The sequence below is a fragment of the Arachis ipaensis genome, chromosome B01 (genome assembly GCF_000816755.2).
Source record: "Arachis ipaensis cultivar K30076 chromosome B01, Araip1.1, whole genome shotgun sequence".
NCBI lineage: Eukaryota > Viridiplantae > Streptophyta > Magnoliopsida > Fabales > Fabaceae > Arachis > Arachis ipaensis.
Genome location: NC_029785.2, coordinates 5899151 through 5921189, shown reverse-complemented (window position 1 = coordinate 5921189; position 22039 = coordinate 5899151). Strand labels below are relative to the sequence as shown.

General features: G+C 35.2%; 1 protein-coding gene and 1 long non-coding RNA gene across 3 annotated transcripts; both read right to left on the bottom strand.

Moving 5' to 3' along the window:
• Positions 431–1048, bottom strand: LOC107645076. Its single transcript, XM_016349102.1, has one exon. The coding sequence runs from the start codon at positions 1046–1048 to the stop codon at positions 431–433; it is 618 nt and encodes a 205-aa protein (XP_016204588.1).
• LOC107616328 lies at positions 18456–20817 on the bottom strand. 2 transcript variants are annotated; one of them, XR_002358219.1, is made up of 4 exons: positions 20485–20817; positions 20248–20302; positions 19877–19935; positions 18456–18861 (listed from the first exon to the last, which is right to left on the bottom strand). It is a non-coding gene; the product is annotated as an uncharacterized LOC107616328 (long non-coding RNA). The 2 variants fall into 2 exon arrangements; XR_001614513.2 differs by lacking the exon at positions 18456–18861 and having other exon boundaries at positions 19490–19935.

Genomic DNA, 22039 nt, shown 5'->3' with positions numbered 1-22039 from the left:
AGTTCTACCCTCAGGCAGAGTTAACTGTTTATCTTTAAGCAACACATAAAAAATCTGATCAGATTTTGAAATATCAAAACTATACTTTTTACCACTTTTCAGTTTTGATTCATTCGACCTTTCATTACTAGAAAGCTTTTTAAGTAAAGAGCAAACATATGGAGGGCCCTTCTTAAGTTTAGCCAAATCGACTTCTGCCTCGAAATCGAGTTCCTCCTCTGAGGACTCTATAGTTACATAAGCAACTTTTTCTTTTCGAGTAAAAGGTTTGCTCTTTGATCTTTGCTCACTCCTATATTTCTCCTTCTCCTTTTTCATGAGTTCGGTCTGCCGGACTTTTTCAGCCAAATAGGCCAAATCGGGGATATGCACATTAAACAACTTTTGGCGCATATAAAACTCCAGCCCCATAATTGCTATCTTCACAACTTTACTCTCGGGCATAGCATCTACTTTTAGCATTTTTGAAACGTATTATATAATCATCAATAGTTTTACTATCTTCATGTTTCAAAGCAACCAGATCAGTAACTGCCACATTCATTTCCCCTCGATAAAATTGAGCGTGAAAAGCAGTTTCTAACTGATTCCATGTCGTTATCAAATTTGGCGTGAGATTTGAAAACCAAGTAAACACATTCTTCATTAACGAAGAAGGAAAAAACTTCATTTTCAAATTCTCATCATTAGCTAAATTTCCAATCTCAACAAAATATCGAGCGACATGTTCAGTAGTCGACTCTCCAACTTCTCCTGCAAACTTTGTGATTATTTTTGGATTTTTCACGCCCCTTGACACTTCAGTCATTTGGACTACTTGCGGGAAGGCAGACACAAAGTGAGGTCGATTCATGAAACCAACATTCAAACCAACTCGATTAAGTACTTCCTCCACAATTCTTGTGACTTGATAACGTTCACCACCATGATTAACACGTAATCTGGCTAGAACTTCATAAGCATTTTGACCACGAGGAATTATATGAGGATTTTCTCTATTCAAAACCTTCATTATTTCCTCTGGAATCATGCCTTTCACCTTCCTCATAATCTACGATTCGAGCAATTCTTTCGACTTGTTTAGCAAGGCGTTCGAATTTCGATTTGTGATCAGCCATCATTGAATTCAGAATTGTGGTCATCTGTTGAGTCAGCAAATTAACCAAGTCATGATGTCTTTCCTCTACTTGCTGTCGATATACTGCCATCGAATTAGCAGCATTCGAAGTAGAACCCACATTATAATCACGAGAATACTCAGAATGCTGTTGTGGATTTTGGGAATTATTCCTTCCATTTACACTCCCAAATTAAACGGGAGGAACAAAATTACCCACTGGTGGAACATAACCAGGAGGAAGACCATAAGGAGGCCAACCAGTGGTTAATGGAGGTTGGGTCGGTGGTATAGTACCACGTGGACGAATATTGCATCCAATATTCCCAGTATGCGCGGTAGTAACCGTTATACTTTCACTTCCAATTGCACCTTCTGAACGTGAAGTCACGTCCGCTTGTTGCACAGTTACTAGTATGCTATCATTGGTGGAGGAACCACCATTCACATTTGACACTTCCTCAGCCATGTGAATGATTTTCCCACTTCTCAATCGCATACACGGAATGATATAAAACTTTTTTTGACACACTTCAAGTTTAAAACTGTCCCACCGGAAGTGCCAATTTATTTTGTCAATTTTTAGTAAATTGATGGTGGTTTGATTCTAATGGTCTGGGAGCGAAACCTACTCCTCTTTTGCGGGTACCAGTTTTATATGCATCAAAATCTATGCCTTTGACAATGACGAAGAAGAAAGAACCAAGTTTTGTAGAAATTCGAAATGAACAATAAAACTTAAATAGCTTGAATAAAAGGGAAATCAAATTATAGAAAGGAAAAGTGTTTGAAAAAATAAATAGCAAATTAAAAGGTAAAGACTGAAAAGGGTAAAAGTTGTTGAATTTAAAGGAAAGGAAAGGACATTGCAAGAAAGATAAATTGCATGAAAAGAAAGTTGCAGGGAATTTAAATAAAAAGTAAAGACATGGAAGGAATCTTTCAAAGAAAAAGACTCTTGACTGACTCAGAAAGTCGCTGGGGATGTGAGTGAGTGTGAGTGTTTTCTCTGAAAAGATTCCAACTTTTGTTCCTTAGATCTTTCACGTATTTATGGAAGTCTTCGACCAATCAAATTCAGATATAACTTCCACGTGCGTTAATCCTTGAATAACCGTTCCCGCTCTCTTTGACTGCCATCTGTAACTGCCACTAACCATCTTCACTTATTAACTTTTTCACTTCTTCGATTGCTTCACTCTTTCTTGATGAGTCCTAGTCAATCAACATTCTCTCCTTCATCGATTGACCATCCTCGATGACTCCATCTCGAAGTTCACAACTTGTTATTTTTTCGACTAACAAATTGCATTGCTGACTTCTTCTTCGACACAGTTGACCACAATCGAGTCTGCCACTTTGACTTCTGAATTTGTATCAATCGATTAATAGAGAGTACATTTTATGTAATTAACTTCAATCCAAAATTAATTGTAATATGTATTTGGAGGTTGATTGAAATATTATTTTGACACTTGTCAATGATCGAAGTCTAAACTTATCGAATATTGACTTGTCAAAAAATTCAATAACATTTTTATCGAAAATATTATTTTTCAATATGACACTGGTAAACTTTTTTTATTTTTATAAAAGTATAAAAAAATAATTAAAATATTCATATATTAATATATTATTATCAAAAAAATGATTTGTTTTTATCTTCTTAAAATTCAAACCGGAGGCTATAGGTAAGTTAAATTTTTTAGATTACTTCATTGTGTTTGGTGATTGTTTTAGGTTTAATTATTCTTTTGGTCATTATAGTTTTACCAAAATTTTAATTAGATTCTTATATTTTTTTTTCAATTGAGTCTCTACACTGTTTTTAATTTTGTAATTACGTCTTTTTTATGTTAAAAATATTAAAATTAACATAATATTTTTACCAAAATACATGCGGTCAAAGATTTAATTAAATTTTTAATTATAAATACCTTCAATTTGCGAAAAAATATTTTGTTAACTCTAATATTTATTCGCAAATTGAAGGTATTTATAATTAAAAATTTAATTAAATCTTTGACCGCATGTATTTTGGTAAAAATATTATGTTAATTTTAATATTTTTAACATAAAAAAGACGTAATTACAAAATTAAAAACAGTGTAGAGACTCAATTTAGTTTAATTTTACGAAAAATAAGTTATACATGCCTATAACTTTTACTTTTTAAAAATAAATCATATTAAAAAATAAAAACTTTATCAAACTAAGCTTTGAATTCATCCAAAATCACAACTCACAGTCACAGACACGGTTACCAGTTGCTAATCATAGTAATGTGCGCTAATCTTTCAGTGGAATTTCAAGCACGGTAGGTGGCAGCTCACACAATCTTGTCAATTTGATTGAAGATGCAACTGCAATTCTGCGTGAAGCTTTACCTGTTAATCCCTACGAAGAGCACCTGTTAGCAATGTTGGTTTACCACATGCTAAATTCTGCTCTATCTTTGCTGCAAGAACACCCAATCCCAGCTGGGCGACTGCTACTCTCCTGATCTGTTCCACTGTGATTGCTTTCAAAGCCATCTTGTGGGTCGTGGCTGATCACTTCTTGTGCTTTGTCACAGCCAATGCGACTCTCTTATTCATAGCAATGATATGCTACCATAAGGACATTCACAGCCAATGGACTCCCCAAAGTTGATGCTGTTGGACATTTTTTCACGAAGTCGGTGACATCTTTCTGTAAGATCGGTCAGTAGAATCCGGTTCGGATAACTTTCTTGACTAGTGACCTTGCTTCGAGATGGTTTCCACAGATACCATTGTGCACCTCTTCCAGTACTTCTGCTGTCTTTGAGGTCGGGACGCACTTCAACGATGGTGTGGACATTCCTCTTCTATAAAGGATATTTTTTACCAAGGTGTAATTTTGTGCCTCCCTTCGTATCTTCTTGGTTTCCTTTTCCTCCTTGGGTAGGATGTCGAATTTTATGTATTCGATTAAAGGGGTTATCCACCCGATGTCTAAGCCGGATACCTCTAGGACATCTTGTTTAACCTCTGTTTTCGTGATAGAGGGTTCTTGAAGAGTTTCTTGAATCAGACTTCTATTATTTCCTCCCGGCTTGGTACTTGCTAACTTAGAGAGGGCGTCCGCTCTGCTGTTAAGGTCCTGAGTTATGTGTTTGACCTCGGTTTCTGAGAATCGCCTTAGATAATCTAGAGTTTTGTTTAAGTACCTTTTCATATTTGGGTCTTTGCCTTTGTATTCTCCACTGATTTGAGAAGTCACCACTTGAGAGTCGATGAAGACCACTACTTTAGTTGCACCGACTTCTTCTGCTAATTTTAACCCAGCAATCAAGGCTTCATATTCTGCCTGATTGTTGGAGACCGGGAATTCAAATTTCAGGGAGACTTCTATTTGAGTTCCCTCTTGGTTGACAAGTATTATGCCTACTCCGCTTCCGATTTTATTGGAAGAGCCATCCACGTGCAACTCCCAAGTCGTGGAGGCTTCTTCTTGATCTCCTGCGTATTCTGCCATGAACTCGGTCAGGCACTAGGCTTTAATTGCTGTCCCACTTTCGTACTTTATATTGAACTCGGATAGTTCTATAGCTCATTGAACCATTCTGTCCGCATTGTATGTTTTTAAAAGAATTTGCTTCATAGGTTGGTTCGTTCGAACTTTTATTGTATGAGTTTAAAAATAAGGTCGTAGCCTTCGAGAGGCCACTATTAAAGCGTACGCAAACTTCTCGAGTTTTTGGTACTTTAATTCAGGGCCTTGTAGAACTTTGCTGGTGAAGTATACATGATGCTTCCCAACCTCATCCTCCCGAATTAGTGCTGATGCCACAGCGTTTTTGACTACAGATAAATACAAGACGAGTTCTTCCCCGATTTTAAGTCGGGTCAGAATGGGAGGTTGGCTTAAAAACCTTTTGAACTCCTGAAAAGCTTCTTCGCATTCAGGAGTCCATTCGAACTGGCATCCTTTTCTTAGTAGAGAGAAAAGTGGTAAGGATCTCAATGCTGATCCTTCTAAAAACCTAGAAAGAGCTGCAAGTCGGCCATTCAGCTGCTGGACTTCCCTTAGACAGGTTGGGCTCTTCATTTCCAGGACTGCTCTACTCTTATCGGGGTTAGCTTCTATCCCCCTTTGTGTTAGCATAAATCCTAGAAATTTTCCAGCCTCTACTGCAAAGGTGCACTTTGCGGGATTCAATCTCATCCCGTGCATCCTTATGGTGTTGAAGACTTGTGAGAGGTCGGTCAGAAGATTGGTCTCATCCTTGATTTTTATTAATATGTCGTCGACGTAGACCTCCATTAGGTTCCCAAGGTGAGGTGCAAACACTTTGTTCATCAGCCTTTGGTATGTGGCTCCTGCATTTTTTAACCCAAAGGGCATGACCACATAGCAATAATTTGCTCTAGGCGTGATGAAGGATGTCTTCTCCTCATCCGGCTTATACATCGGGATTTGATTATATCCCGAGTATGCATCCATGAATGACAAGTATTGATTTCCCGAGCTGGAATCTACTAAGGTATCAATATTTGGGAAAGGATATGGGTCTTTTGGACACGCCTTGTTCAGGTCGGTGTAGTCAACGCACATCCTCCACTTGCCATTCTACTTCTTGACTAGCACCACATTTGCTACCAAGGCCGGGTATTTGACCTCTTTGATAAAACCGGATTCTAGGAGGCCTTGTATCTGCTCTTCGACCACTTGAGCCCGTTCAGGACTGAGCTTCTGCCTTCTCTGTTGGACTGGTCAGGAGCCGGGATATACTGATAATTTGTGCACCATGAGCTCGGGATCTATTCCAGGCATGTCGAAGGCTTTCCAAGCGAAGAGTGAGGTCGGAATTTTTTTGTAGGATCCTTATCAGCTTCTACTTTAAATCTTCTTTTAAATTGGCTCCTATGTTTGTATTTTTTCCGTCCTCTTGCCTGATCTGCACTTCTTCAGTCATTCCTCCGGACTGTGGTCGCAATTCTTCTTTAGCTCGGGAGATGTTAACCTCCTTGCCTTTACCTCTCAGGTTTAGGCTTTCGTTGTACCACTTTCTCGCCAGCTTCTGATCTCCCCTGATGGTTGCAATTCCCTATGGTGTTGGGAACTTCATGCAAAGATGGAGGGTAGATACTACTGCTCCAAGCCGATTTAGGATCGTTCTACCTATTAAGGCATTATAGGTTGAGCCCACATTGACGACAATAAAGTCGATGCATAGAGTTTTGGATTTCATCCCCTTTCCAAAAGTTGTATGTAGGGGTATGAATCCTAGAGGTTTTATAGGTGTATCCCCCAATCCGTATAGGGTATCAAGGCATGCCCTTAACTCCTTTTCGTCCAATCCCAGCTTGTCAAACGCTGGTTTGAACAGGATGTCGGCCGAGCTCCCCTGATCCACCAGGGTTCTGTGTAGATGGGCATTGGCGAGAATCATGGTAATTACCACCGGATTGTCATGTCTGGGGACAATACCTTGCCCATCTTCTTTAGTGAAAGAGATGGTTGGGAGGTCGGGAAAATCGCTCCTGACCTAGTAAACCTCCTTCATATATCTTTTACGAGATGACTTGGTGAATCCTCCCCCAACGAACCCTCCCGAGATCGTATTATATGTCGTTCCAGGGTCTGTGGTGGCAGATCTCTCCGATCTTCCTCATCTCGTTTCCTCTTTCCATGATGGTCCGACCTTTCTATGAGATATCTATCAAGTCGACCTTCTCTGACCAGCTTTTCTATCACATTATTCAAGTCGTAACAATCATTTGTTGAGTGCCCATATAATTTGTGGTATTTACAGTATTCGCTACGACTTCCCCCTTCTTATTCTTTATGGGCCGAAGGGGAATTAGCTTTTCAGTATGGCAAATTTTTCTATAGATGTCGACTAAGAAAACTCATAGAGGAGTATAAGAGTGATATCTCCTGAGCCTTTTAGACCCAACTTCTTCCTGCTTCTTGGGCTCCCTCTCCTTTTCCTTTGAGGAGTTAGGGTGCCCGAATCGCCAGCTTGGTTCCCGCAGTCTGGCATTTTCTTCCATATTGATGTACTTTTCTGCTCTTTCTTGTACATAACTTAGAGAAGTCGGATGCCTTTTCGAGATGGACTGGGAGAAGGGGCCTTCTTGAAGTCCATTTACTATGCCCATGATCACTACTTTTGTAGACAGGTCTTGAATTTCTAGGCATGCCTTGTTGAACCTTTCTATGTAGTCTCTCAGAGGTTCTCCGATCTCCTGTTTTACTCCTAGGAGACTAAGCGCATGCTTGACTTTGTCCTTCTAGATTGAAAACCACATAAGAAATTTTCGCGAGAGGTCGTCGAAACTTGTGACCGACCTTGGAGGGAGGCTATCAATCAACTTCATTGTCGCTTTTGTCAAAGTCGTTGGAAAGGCTTTGCAGCGGGTAGCATCAGAGGCGTCGGCTAGGTACATCTGACTTTTGAAGTTGCTCAGGTGATGCTTTGGGTCGGTAGTCCCATCGTACAGATCCATGTCAGGACTTTTGAAGTTCCTTGAAACTTTTCCCTCATGATATCTTCAGTAAACGGATCTTCACCCCCCTAATGGGGTATCTTCTCGGTCAGCGCGAGAGCCTCTTCTTCGGAGATTGGATTCCAATCTCAAGAGCTTTTCTTCAAGCTCTTTTCGCCGCTCAACCTCTCTCCTTAGGTTTCTCTCTGCTTCTCACTGTCGCTCTAGTTCTTGTTCCAACTGCTCCAACCGTCCTTGGTAGCCGTGGAGCAATCCCATGAGATCGGCAACATGAGGTTGTCCCTCTTTTCCTGGTTCGTGTACCCCAGAGGAGGTTCCCCTTGGGTCTTTCACACCTGAGGGACCTTCTCGGTGCTGGCCGTCTGCTCCTTGTAGAGATATTATGGCTCTGTCATTGTTGACTGCATCTTGCTGTTCTTGCTCAGATTCTGATGCAGTATGTCCGTCCTCGTTCTGGTCATCCACAATTATGCACTAATCTCCCAGGTCCCCAACAATGGCGCCAATGTTACGTGGGTAACCTGAACTAGGTGGATTGGACTTGAAGAATTGGCCCAAACGTTAATGGAAGGTGATCTCTAATTTGTTCACGTTCGGGAGCTGCCGTCCGAGTTGTGTGATTGAAGGAATGGGGGTGGTACCTGCAAAGACACTCCGATGCCTAAGTTAGCAAGAGGGTAAGCAGGTTTAGAGAGTATTGGAACTTACTTTTACCTGAGTATGTCAGTGTATTTATAGTGGTGATCCAATAACCACCGCTGGAGTTGTTCCACTTCTGAAGGTGGATAACTGTCCCTTTATCTTATGGTTGTTGAGATATTACTTCTAGAAGTGGATGAGAGATTTTAAGGGGGTAGTTACTTATTTGAATAAGTGTTACCTGCCAGCTCATGTCGAACCCGACCTCTTTGAGGAGGAGCTTATGTCGAGCCCGACCTCTTTCGATGAAGTCGGGTAAGTGGTGGGGCCAGCCTTTGGGCTGGACCTTTTGGTTTACTTGGGTCTGGACTATAATATTGGGTTAGGGTATGAACAATAAATTTTTTAAAATTATGTCGATTTTGTCCTGATATTATATATTATGCCACAAAAAATTTATAACATCAAATTACTTTTACAAAAAAACGGTAAAAAACAAAAATTTCCATTGACTAAAAAGACCAGAGTTTTCATAGATAAAAAAATCAAATAATAAACTTTTTAGCTATTATTTTTATATTAAAAACTTTAATTAATTTTAAAATTCATTATCTAAAACTTAAAAAAACTCATTTTAGTGTAATTATAAAAAGATAACATGTTCAAAATATTGACACCTAACTAATAAATATGCACGACATAGAAATTTTAGTACACAGCTCATAAAATTTAGTACATAATATAAAAAATTTGATGTACAGTACAAAAATTTTTTAAAAACTGTCCAAAATATTGACACCTAACCAACAATATACATATAGTATAAAAATTTTGGTGCACAACGTAAAAAATTTTTGATGCGCAGCATAGAAATTTTTTGTGCACAACACAAATATTTTTAAAGAATCATGTGTCCATAATATTAACTTATCCAACTAACAAATCACATTCGTAATAAACTACGTTGCTGTTGCTATTGCTATTGCTTTTTATATATGACCCAAATGAGATGAAAAATATCATTTTTCAGTATTTAAAGTCACAACTTGTATTAGTACGTAATCGACTAAATAAAATGTATTTAAAATGGAAAACATATAAGACGAGAGGTATTTATACCTCAACTCTATGAGAGACCTATTTGATTATAAGAAGTAAAGTTTTATTTACAAATTTTTCAGATATATGAAGTTAGAATCTGTAAAAAAAAATAAGTTTATTAGTCATTAAAATAAATAATTCACATGATTTGAATTTAGTTTAATACATATGATTTAATTTGATTTAATTATTAGTTAAAAATATTTCAATAATCTATTTTATTCATAAATTTAGTATTTTAATGACTAATAAATTAATTAAATTAATGCACATAATTAGTAATTAATTTGGTTTAGTAAATTAAAAGAAATAAATTAAAAATTACTATGAGAATATTAAAAGAAATAAATTAAAAAAATATTACTAAAATAAATTGATATAAATTATAATAAATTATGTGATACTTAAATATCTAATTAAATTAATTACTTGATATAATTAATTTATCATAATAAATTATATTTAATAAATAAATAAATACTCTCAGCCAAAGCAACTCCATAAGTAGTTTTATATGATTTCTCAAAACTCCACTATTTTCTTTAAGAAAGTGAAATAAATAGTTCTGTATGACCTCTAAAAAAATATTTGTGCAATTATACAGTATTATTCTTACTACTTTATTTTGATTTCTAGACATGGTAATAAATATGCACACCCTTCTTAAATAAAATAGACAATTGGCGTTATCAAATCATTGCAAAAATCAAAGGCCTTTGAAAATAAACAAATTTCATTATTAAATTCAATGAAATAATGTGAAGCAAAATAAAAAATACAAGAGTATATTTGCATTGTGATGTATTGTCAAAAGTAGAGAAAGAAAAAAAAAGAATGGAATGAGCCAATGACCGAAAAAACAAAAACATCGTAAAAGGACTAAAAATCAATCGGTCTGTTGAATCAATCTAAAATAATAATAATGTTGCATTCTTTTAATTTTCATTTTTGTTATATTATTTCTGATAATATAAATACATTACTCCTCATTTTTGCAGATAATAATAGAGTACACGGGATAGAGAAATTCAAATACAAAAATTAAAGAAAAAAATTTTGCTAAAGAGAAAATTGAAAGAACAAAAGGCATTCGCCAACACATACATACATATATATATTATTGGTCATCAAATACAATAGGATGATGACTTGACAGGGTTGATGTAGATCACAATATTAATTTGTAAATAAACATCGTTGTGTTATGTAAGTCACTATTTTAGAGAAGATTAAAACTTCACCCCAACCATCACCTGTGTTTGTCAAACATTGAGAATTACAAAAAAAGAACTTATTCTCTATTAGAGTGCTGGAGAAACAACCATGTTAATAATAAGCCTAAAATTAAAGAAAAAAAAAGATAGTGATGACTGATGAGAATCGAAAGGTAAAATAAACAACTTCGTATGCAGTTATTATTATAGTTTGTAAAATTATTTAGGACAAAAGAATAAGAAAAAAAGTAAAATAGAAAACCACTTTTAAAATAAACAAACTACCGTTTGAAGACTTTAGGTATTTATATGTTCGGGCATAAAGAGACACGCTTAACTGCCTATTAAGGTAGTTTAATATACAAATAATTAATATCGTAATAAATATTATCGGGGAGTAACCTGTTAGAATTATATTGTTTTTTAGACGACGTCGGTTTGCAAAGGAGGGTGCTTAGAATTATAGTCTTCAACTCTTCATATGTAATGATATATGTGCCGGATGTGAAATTGTGGATTTTCCTCTCTTTTTCTTCCTTCTTTCCTCCCATTTTTACCTCAAAAAAATACAAGTGGAAGAAATGATGTGCCAAATGTGAAATGGTGTATTTTTTTTGTTTCTTCATCTTATTTTTACCTCAAACAAACACACCCTAAAAAAAGTAATAGGAGAGAAATGTGCCAGATGTGGAATATTGTATATTCCATCCTTTCCCCTTTCTCCATCCTCCCATTTGGTTTGTTTTAATTCTTGAGTCTCTTAGTTTGTTTCCATTAAAAAACAAAATGTAAGGAGGAAAGGGGAGTGTGGCGTACACATTATTATATTTTAAATTTATTTTCTGATGATTTTTTTTGTTATTTAGTCGAACAAAAAAACAAGAATAAAAAACTATTCATAATCTCTATTCTTTTGTCATCTCCGACATTGTTATCAATAACGGAAGGAATTAGCACAACTCTATCCTCTGTAGCTTTTGAACGAATGTTGAACAACATCAGCATCTTCGGACGCTTTATTCTGAAAGGTCTTTTGATTTCTTTTCCACCAGATATTTCAAACAATAGCAAAGAAACCTATCAACAACCACTTCTTCCTATTATTCTTTCTCATTGTTATCCCTATCCAACTTTCGAAATGTTCCTTTATCGTACCTGGGATAGTCCATGAACGGCCACCATCAGAAGCCCAAGCACACCATATCTGCCATGAAAACTCACAAGCAACAAACAAATGGTATACACTCTCTATGTCCTTACCACATAGCACACACAAATTGTCACTAGATTCAATTACACCAAACCTACTCAGCCTATCTTTAGTATTCACTCTACCAATTAATACAAACCAAGTAAAAACCTCAACTCGGGTGGAACCAGCCCCTTCCAAATAGCTTTAGTGAAACTATAGCTTGATATATCCTCCGATAACTTTTCTTCCTGCAATACCTGCACAAATGAGTTAATAGTAAACAGTCCATTTTTATCAAATTTCCATACAACTGTATCTTTTCTTCCTCTTGTCAATTTGGCCTCTTGTAAAACACCATGTAGTTGGTTTAGTAACTTTAATTCCCACTGATACAGATTTCTTCTCCATTGAAAGTTCCACACCCACTCTAATCCATTCCAAAAACCACAGTCCCGTATAGTGAATCCTTTTTGGTTTGAAATTGAGAAGAGTCTTGGAAAAGAAGACTTTAGAACACCACAATGTAACCAATTATCTTCCCAAAATCTAATCATCCTCCCATCTCCTAATTCCATATACAGACCATTAATCATCTTTTCTTTAATATGTTGCTCCTTTATCTGCATTTGACAAATATCCTTCTAAGGATCACCTCTAGTAGGGAGCATTTGAGTGCATAGCATCTGATTCAGATCCAGGTTATTACACGAGCACACCAATTTTTTCCAAAGCAGACAATCTTTCTTAGAAAACCTCTATTACCATTTAAACAGAAGTGCCATATTTTGAACCACTGCATCACCCACCCCCAAACCTCCTAACTTCTTAGGTGCCTGTATTACTTTCCATTTAACTTGAGCAATCCTAGGTTTACCATTCTCCTTTTCCCAAAAAAATCTTCTCGGTAAAGTAATTAACTTTTCTGCAACCGCCTTTGACATCTTATACAAGCTAAGATAATAAACTGGCAAGCTATTAAAAACAGATTTTATAAGAATCAATTTACCAGTTTTATTTAACACCTTCGCTTTTCATAGGCTAAGCTTCTCTTCAACCTTATCAATCACTGGTTTTCATGTTTTCACAAGCCGTGGATTTGCCCTTAGATTGATACCAAGGTACTTCTCAAGTAGTACTGCCACCTTGCATCCCAAAACACCGCACATCCATTGTATCCAGTCTGGCTCACAATTAACCGGAATCAAAATAGAATTCTCAAAGTTGATACTTAACCCAGACACCAATTCAAAGCATCGGAGGAGTCTCCTATAGTTTCGCACAGTTTTCTCTTCAAGAGGGCAGAATAATATAGTGTCATCTGTGAATTGGAGATGAGACAACTCTATATTATCCCTCCCTACCAGTAATGGGAAAATGCGCCCATTCCGAATTGCCTCTCCTATCATCCTGTGCAAAACATCAACAACAAGAATAAAGAGAAATAGAGACAAAGGATCTCCTTGGCTCAAACTTCTTTCCATCCTAAATGACTTGGTTGGTGACCCATTAATCAGTAGGGACATTGATGCAGTAACTACACATTCACTAATCCACTCCCTTCATCTCTGTCCAAACCCCATCTTAGCTAAAACAATATCTACAAAGCTCCACTTAACTTTGTCATAATTTTTTTGGAAATCCAGTTTAATGGTGGCAGAAGCTTTCTTTCTCAATTTTAGCCACTGAACAGTCTCACAGGCTATCAAAGCCCCATGATGTATTTTCCTACCTTTCACAAAAGCATTCTGCGTCTCCCCGACTAATCCTAGCATTACCATTCTCAACCTCCTAGACAACACTTTAGATATCACCTTATATACACATTCAACCATACTAATTGGCTACAAGTCTTTAATCTCCTTTGCTCCAACAAATTTCGGTGCCAAAGCCACCCAGGTAACATTTGAATCCTTTGGTAGCTTAGCTGTCTCAAAGAAACTCATCACAGCTGCAGTGAACTCACCCCCAATTTCTTCCCAACACTTGTTGATGAAATTCATATTGTAATCATCAATGTCCGGTGCCTTAGTTGACTCGCAATTCCATACTGCCTCTTTCACTTTTTCAACTGATGACAATACCTCCAGAGATATAGACTCTTCCTCACCGATCCGACTGACCAGTCCATCACGAAAACCAATTCTAGGAGAAAACTTCCTGATGGTATAAGCTCTTATAAAAATTTCTAATTGCAATCTTGATCCTTGCCTGATTTCTTACCATCCTACCATTTATTACCAATGCATCAATTCTGTTATTTTTGCGTCTAGCTGAAGCAATGCTATAGAAATATCTAGTGTTTTTGTCCATCTCTTTTGCATGTCGAGATCGCGACATTTGTTTCCAATGTATCTCCTTCCTTATATACCATCTTTCGCAACATCTTACTAACGTCTTTCTTCTTACTTCCATAGTCCCATCATATACTCCATCACTAACTTTGTCATCGACTTTTTTATTTCATCCTCAAACTGCTTTATCTTTTTATCAATATTACCAAATTTCTCCTTATGCCACCTACTAAGCGGACCTGTCAAGGCCTTCAACTTATCAGTAAATTGAGCATCCTCTAAATCCCTCCATTCTTCTTTCACCATTTGCAAGAACCCACCATGAGTAAACCATGAATCAAGGCTTCTAAACGGTCTTAGACCTCCACACATCTTTGTATGTTCCACTATCATAGGACAATGATCAGCCAAGCCCTAGGTCCTCCTTTCAATCGAGTCTCCGGGAACACTTTCAGCCACTCTGTGATAACCATAACTTTGTTAGTACAGCTACAAGATTGACCTCTAAACCATGTAAACTTGCAATCATTGAGTGGTAAGTCCACTAACTCCATATCTTGTACCCAACTCCAAAACTCTATAGCAGATGCCAACAAACTAGTAGCTCCTTTTCTTTTCTTCACTTGTAAAATCTCATTAAAATCTCCCATGTAACAAAATGGCACTTGGCCTAGTCTAGCAATATAGCTTAATTCTTCTCATACAGCAAGCTTATCTTCTCTTACATGAGCTCCATATACCAGACAAAACGTGCATTTAAAATTATTCTGTAACAACGTCCCCTCAATTCATAACCACCTATCACCTTTATAGCAATTATCTCTCGTAAAAATATTTTCGTCCCACATCAATAACAAACCTCCAGATGCTCCATCAGAATCAACGAATTTTCAACCTGCTTCATCATTCTCCCAAATTCTTATCACGTCAAACTTCATCACCATTTCTTTTTTTAGTCTCAATTAAACCCATCAAATTCAATCTATATTTAATTTTAGAGTAAGGATCAATCTGATCCTTATCCATTTTCACGAAGGACAAAGCAATTCCTGTCCAGAAAAAAGGGACACTTCAACCCTCAACCTTTTTATTTTGAAACAATACAATCCCTCTGTTAAAAAATTCATTAAATAATAATAAAAATTAATTTTGTAGAGGATTTATTTGTAATGTGTGGGAGTTTAAACTCCCACAAACTTTTAGTAGTTGTTCACTCTTAATTTTAAAATCTTTTACTATAGGCAACTTTTCTATACTCTAACCAACCCATAACATTCCAAAAACTAAAAACGACAACTCCAAGAACGACCAATACATTCTAAAAAGAACGACTTGGCTCCCTGCCACGGGCCCCTTGGAAGCCAACAAAGTCAAGCTCAATTACGCAAAAAATAGTATATTATTTTTTAATTTCACTTTTTATAATTTTTTAGGGATATGCTAATGAGAAGTACTCCAACCGGCTGTCCAAGTGAGTAAAGAGTGTTTCAATCACATGGGCAGTCTTCAAATTTCAACTCCTCCAGAGTCCAGACTCGATGGGTCTTGGGTCCCAATTTCACCTATAAATTTCTCACACCTCATGGGTCCCTATATCACCCTATAAATTTCTCACACCTCATTTCATTTCTTGGGACTCTTACTTGAACCCTCATCAACCCCCTCTCTCCCTGGCACCCTTCCTCTTTTTCCCCCTCTCCCCCAACCAAATCGAAACAAAAATACACACAAAAAAGGGTTCAATTTCGTCTTCGACAGAGTTATAGAAGCAATACAAGTCATGGATGTCAGGTAAAGCGACTCCTTCGACTCCGTGATCTCTATGTATATTATCATTTCTTTAGTGTTTATGTTTCCTACTTTGCTCTGCTTCGTTATTTAACTTTGGTGAAACTTAGGAACAGAACCGACTGCACTGGCCAGTTCGGTTTGGTAACAGAGCATCTATAAAGTTTATAGAAGTCTCTTTACAAAATGAGTTTAATTCTGAGTCATTGTGTTGCATCTAAAGAATGTAAACAAAAATGTGTTGTCTTTGAATTCAAATTTTATATATACTATGCACCATTCATTATTCATGATTCATGAATATATTCTTTAATTATTCTAAATGGGACTCAAACCACAATTATCTGAAGTTGTAAACAGCTAATAATCTGGTAGAGCTCAGGTTGAATGGCATAAACAACACATAAAATAAACAAACATAGCTGAGCCAAATCGGTAGATTTAGAGATGCAGAGTCACAGTTTCTACTCTAGCAAGAAAAAGCGAAACGTTTGAAGAAGAGTAGAGCTCTGTCCACAAGCGCCGGAGCAACAATGCAAATTTCAACGTAGAGGGGGAAAAGCAGAGGCCTTTCTTTTTCTTTTTATTTATTTATTTATTTTTTATTTTAACTTTCAAGGGTTTAGAGTTTTTTGGGTTTGGATAAGTGTTATCTTTAAAAATATTAATTTTAGTTCATGTCTTGATACATTTTTGGGATTTGAAAATAGAAAATGGATATTGTGACTTCCAAATGACTAATATCACACTCCCTTACTAATTTATTGCTTGATTTATATTTAGGGTTTAGCTAACATGAATCTTTATTTAAAAGATACATGATAAGTATATTATTAGTGAAAAATTTTAAATTTTTTATTTAATAAAGACAAAATAAATATATTAAAAATTTTAATTTTTATATATTTTTATTAATAATAAATTTATCACATNGTGTCGCTTAATTTGTATAGAAATAAAATAATAATCATTCTTTGACTATTAAAATTGTAATGCTAAATGAGTTGGCAGTAATATAATCTGTAAAATATAATTTTATGAATTAATTAGAACATTTAACATTTTAGAAATTAAAATATACACAATTATATTTTCAAGAATCAAACTCAAATCTTTTCTCTCGTAGTAGTACTAGTAACTGGTAATATAGTTCTATTTAGTAACAATAATCTTCGAAGAGGTGACCAATGAGTAATAACTTATGTTAAAAATTAGATATGTCTAATGACAAATTTTCTGTTAATCTAATTAAATTGACCCGTTTAATATCTAAAGAAATTATGAAATTATTTAATAGAAGCTATTTAAATGAAGATGTCAAAAATATCTTTTTTATAAAAATATTTTATATAAAAGTGTAATTTATTTATTTGACTACACTTTAAATAAAAATAATACTTTTATAATATTCAAAATCTAACCCTATAATTCATTATCCAAAAAAATAAAAAATTTCACATAAAAATAAGAGAAAATTTCACTCTTTTTTTCTTGAGAGATGTTAAAATAATACTTTCCTCTCCTCTATTTGTAAAATATACATTCCCCTCCTATATAGATTTTAAAAAACCTTCTCTTTAATACATTTTAAATTGTTTATGTTAACTAATGTTAACTTTATTCATTTTTCAAGTAAAAATAAATTATTTTTTACAAAAATACCCTTTAGCAAAATTTTTTATTTTTTTGTCATTAAATTTTACTTACCAAAATACCTTTTAATAAATTATTTTTTTATTAATTAAATTATATTTTACCAAAATATTTTAAATTATAATTTTAATAATAATTAATTTATCATTTTATTTTAATAATTTCCTCGCTTTAAATATTTTTTTTAACAAATCTACCTTGCATGACTTGGCTTTTAACTGCAAAAGTCAACTAGTATTAAACAACCTTAAGCAAGTCCTTCACAAAAGACATGGTGAAAGTGCAAAAGTACTATATATATAAGATTTAAAAATAAGCCATCAAATCTAAAGCTGGCAATGAATATAGTAAAATAAGATTTAAATTTCACTCTAATTTTATCTGTGGCTTTAATTTTTTTAAATTCAATTTTATCCTATTTATAGATTGAGAATTTATCAATCCTAACTTTATTTGTACTATAAAACTTTTTACTCTATCCTAACTACAAGAAAATTATTTTTATTTTCAATCAAACACAATATTTAATCATTTCATATTTTATAAATATACCTAAAAACAAAATACAAAATTAAGTCCATATTAAAATTAAAAACAACAAAATCACAATAAAATTCGTGTAAAATTATAAATAGCGTAATCACCAATCCATCAATTTCACTATATATGTACAAAATTATAAATTGGAGCGAATGGATTCAATCTCTTTTAACTTTATTGTATATAAATTTTTAGCTACATACTATAATATATCAGGATATGGATAAGTCGGATAGAATTTGACATAAATCTGAACCTGACACTATCTGCAGACTGCAGCTTAACTCACTTTGTTTTTAATCTGACTCGCTACGAATCGAGTTGCTAATCTTATCTGAACGGGTTGGGTCATATTGGATTTTCGCGAATAGCATTAGTATTGATAACTTATTCAAATTAATTGTATATGACTAATTTAATGATTATTTTATTTTAAATTCACTTTATACTTGATTTCATCCAAAATCAAAACTCAGACACGGTTATCACTCGCTAATCATAGTAGTGTATCCTGATCTTGCAGCTTGCAAAATCTAGTCAATTTGGTTGAAGATGCAACTGCAATTTTGCGTGAAGTTTTACCTGTTAATCCCTACAAAGAGCACCTGTTAGCAATGTTGGTTTACCACATTGCTAAGTTCTGCTCTCTCATTGCTTCAAGAACACCCAATCCCAGCTGGGTGACTGCTACTCTCCTGATCTGTTCCACTGTGATTGCTTTCGAAGCCATCTTGTGGGTCGTGGCTGATCACTTCTCGTGGTTCGTCACAGCCAATGCAACTCTGTTATTCATAGCAGTGGCATGCTACTATAGGGACATTCACAGCCAAAGGACTCGCCAAAGTTGATGCTGCTGGTCATAAGGTTGGTTGGTTCAGACGACATAAAATTATTGAATATCACACATCATGCAATGCTAGTCTATTCATTTAAATTTGATGGATTCCTTCTTTCTCCTTACATTTTCAATTACTATGTTGTGTTGTGACAAAAAGAAGTAAAGAAATTGGATGTTTATTATTGTTCTGTTTTTGGTGAGTTTTCTTTTTCTTTAGGGTGTACTGTTTGCCGTTTACACATTGTTGAATGAGAATACTGGTTTCCCCAGCATGGCTTATTTTTACCATCTTTGTCTGATTGTCTGATTACTTGATGCTTTGATCTTCGTTCTATGCTAGACATGGGTATCATATTTGATGTACCTTGGGACTTCCAGGTATTACATTTCAGTCTATTTTCATCCAAAAGCTCACTAAAATGTGGCCTTTTTTGGTTATGATATGTTCTAGGAAGATTCTAACTTGAGCTTTATGGTCAACTTTAAGTTCTCACATTCTAGCCGAGGATGCATGATATCTTGTAAAAGAAGCTGAATTTTGTTAAATAACAATGTTCTTCAGATGCATAGTTATGAGTTAGTCTGCTGGTTGAGTATATACAAATGAGGTACAACAGGGTGGTGGTTGAGTATATAGACATGAGGTACAACAGGGTGGTGGAATGACGTTATTTGATCCATATAACTGACCCACCTAGTAGAATAAGGCTTTGCTGCTGTGGTGGTTGTGTTATTCTACCGGAACAAGAGATAGATCACTTATCATGATATACATATATATAGAAGGTGGATGGCTTGCTATACAAGTCTTTTGACCCTTAGGCAGTTACCATGTCTGTTAGCAACAGTTAGTGCCTACTGCCAACTGTCATCAGCAAAGATTCTGACACTAATCATACTCTTCACTTAGGTCTAGTCTTATTGTACTCTTATGTCTAGTTTTGTTGGGAAAAAACCCAATTTGAAAAGAATATATAGTAAGAAAGATGATATGAATCTAAAACACAACATATATAAAGTGAACAACCAACATATGTAAAGTTTTATCTGATTTCTCCATGGTTGGAGTGGTCATTGGTTCAATGCCTGCATCATACAAAATGGAAACAAAGATGGTGATAAGTGAAAAAATAATTGGTTAAATTTGATGCTTAACTTAAACATGTTTGATGCTGGTAAACTAGATATCAAGCATGTGCTTTTTGGTGCATTCATAAGCAGTCATTCCAACAAGCTAAAATCCGTTTCTGAGAATTTGGTACTTCATGTTTCAGGCTCATAGAATTAGAAACTATCAAGTAAAGAAACTACTCACATCAAATACTCAAATTTATCCATCAATACATCATATTCTTAGAAGTATTATACAACAGAGTTCGTAATTAGAGAGAGATATACCTTTAATGGCTTATGAAGCATGGAAAACTATGAGGTACTTTGAAAGAGAGTGAACCTGTGATAAAAACAGTGACTCATGTTATTGAGGATCAACTGAAAAGCATGCATTTCAAAATAATAAGCATTTTAGGATTTTCTGGTTTAGGCAAACAAACCATTATTCTTGAATATTATTAGTTCATACAAATATAAGCACAAAGAAATGAAAATAAATATATTGAAAATTATCACACATACACTCAGTCTCTTCAAAATCATTTTCATCAAATCAACAAGATGCATCCTTTAGGACAGATATTAGACAGCAAATGATATGGTGACCCAGAACTTTTTAGGCTGGACTTCATCCAACCACTGAAAGTCATTTCTGTTTTCTCTTTTCTGCAACATAAGCTCTACTCGGCAAAGGTAATTGCAGTGTAGTGCCAGAGCAAAATTGATTTTGCTGCAACTTTTTATGCTACACTTTCACAGTCCTATTAGCAGAAAGGGAGCATAAGTTGGACCGTAAAGTTAAAGCAGGAATCTCCCTCAAGTTTAGCAGCAACACAGAAGATTATCATGTTTATAACCTGAAATCAGACAAGAGCATGGTCACAAGGGATGAGACAGAGCAGTGCAATGTTGGCATATTTGTCTAACAAATAAAATAAGCTTTGCTTCAGAGGTTTTATAGAATTTTCATATGGCAGTCGAAAATCTGATCTCCATGCTGTTATTTGTTAATAAGAGATTTTAACAAGGATTATGAAGGAAAGGAGTTCATAATTAAGAGTTAATTGAAGAGTATATGTGCTTTTCCTCAAATCAGTTTCCAAGATTCATGCACTCACACAATCCACAGACTATAGTTTCTTGTAGTATTTGTAGTTAAAACGAGATAGTGGCAAGCTTCAAAGATATTAAGACATGACAGAAATTCCAACACACATAGAAAATGGAGGCTCAATCCTTTGTATAAGACAAATATATGGCAATAGCAAACAACAGGAAATTTAAGCAACTTTCTTAAAGATATTCCTAACTAACAATGGGCAAATTCAAAATGAAACTCCTTTTGTACTCTATGCCTTCTTTCTTCTTATTTTTTTTTAATAATTACTACAAGTAGCTGATTAAGATAAATTGACAGAATTACAAAGTGTAATTAGGACGAAAAGTAATAATTCTCCAAATTAAAGTGTTGATGCCTTGCCTGATTTCCTTTAATTTCCATCTTCAAATTGCTGTACCATGAAGCCAAACATCTCTCCATAACACACGGTGACAAGTGCATAGATGGAGTGATAGTAGCAGAGCAATGTAAGCAATGATATAGGCACATTGATGATGAAGAACCCTAGAAATTGACCAGCGACGATGAGCCACAAGAGTGCTTCAAATGCAATCACACCTGAACCGTGGAACAGAATAGTAGTTAGGGTGTTGGGTCTGGGTGTCTTCTTTGCAATCTCGTGGCAAATTTGAGCCACCAAATAAATAAAGAAGGCTGGCTTGTGTTCTTGAAAGAGATTATTAGCAGCGGTTAAGTCTTCATGCATCATGGCAATTGCTGATAACACCAAGTTTATGAGACAATCGTAGACGCTGTTATCGGTCTCGCTCTCACTCGCAAAGCCGCTGCAGTGTCATGAAGCACACGCACTAGGGTTAGCTATGGTCTATGTGAATTGTGAAGGGACCAATGAATAAAAGAATCCGAATTTTGATGCAAGCTTCAGAGTTTAATTTTTATCAAACGAAAGTCTAATCCTTATGTAATGACAGAGGTTAAATGAATAGTTTTGTCTTC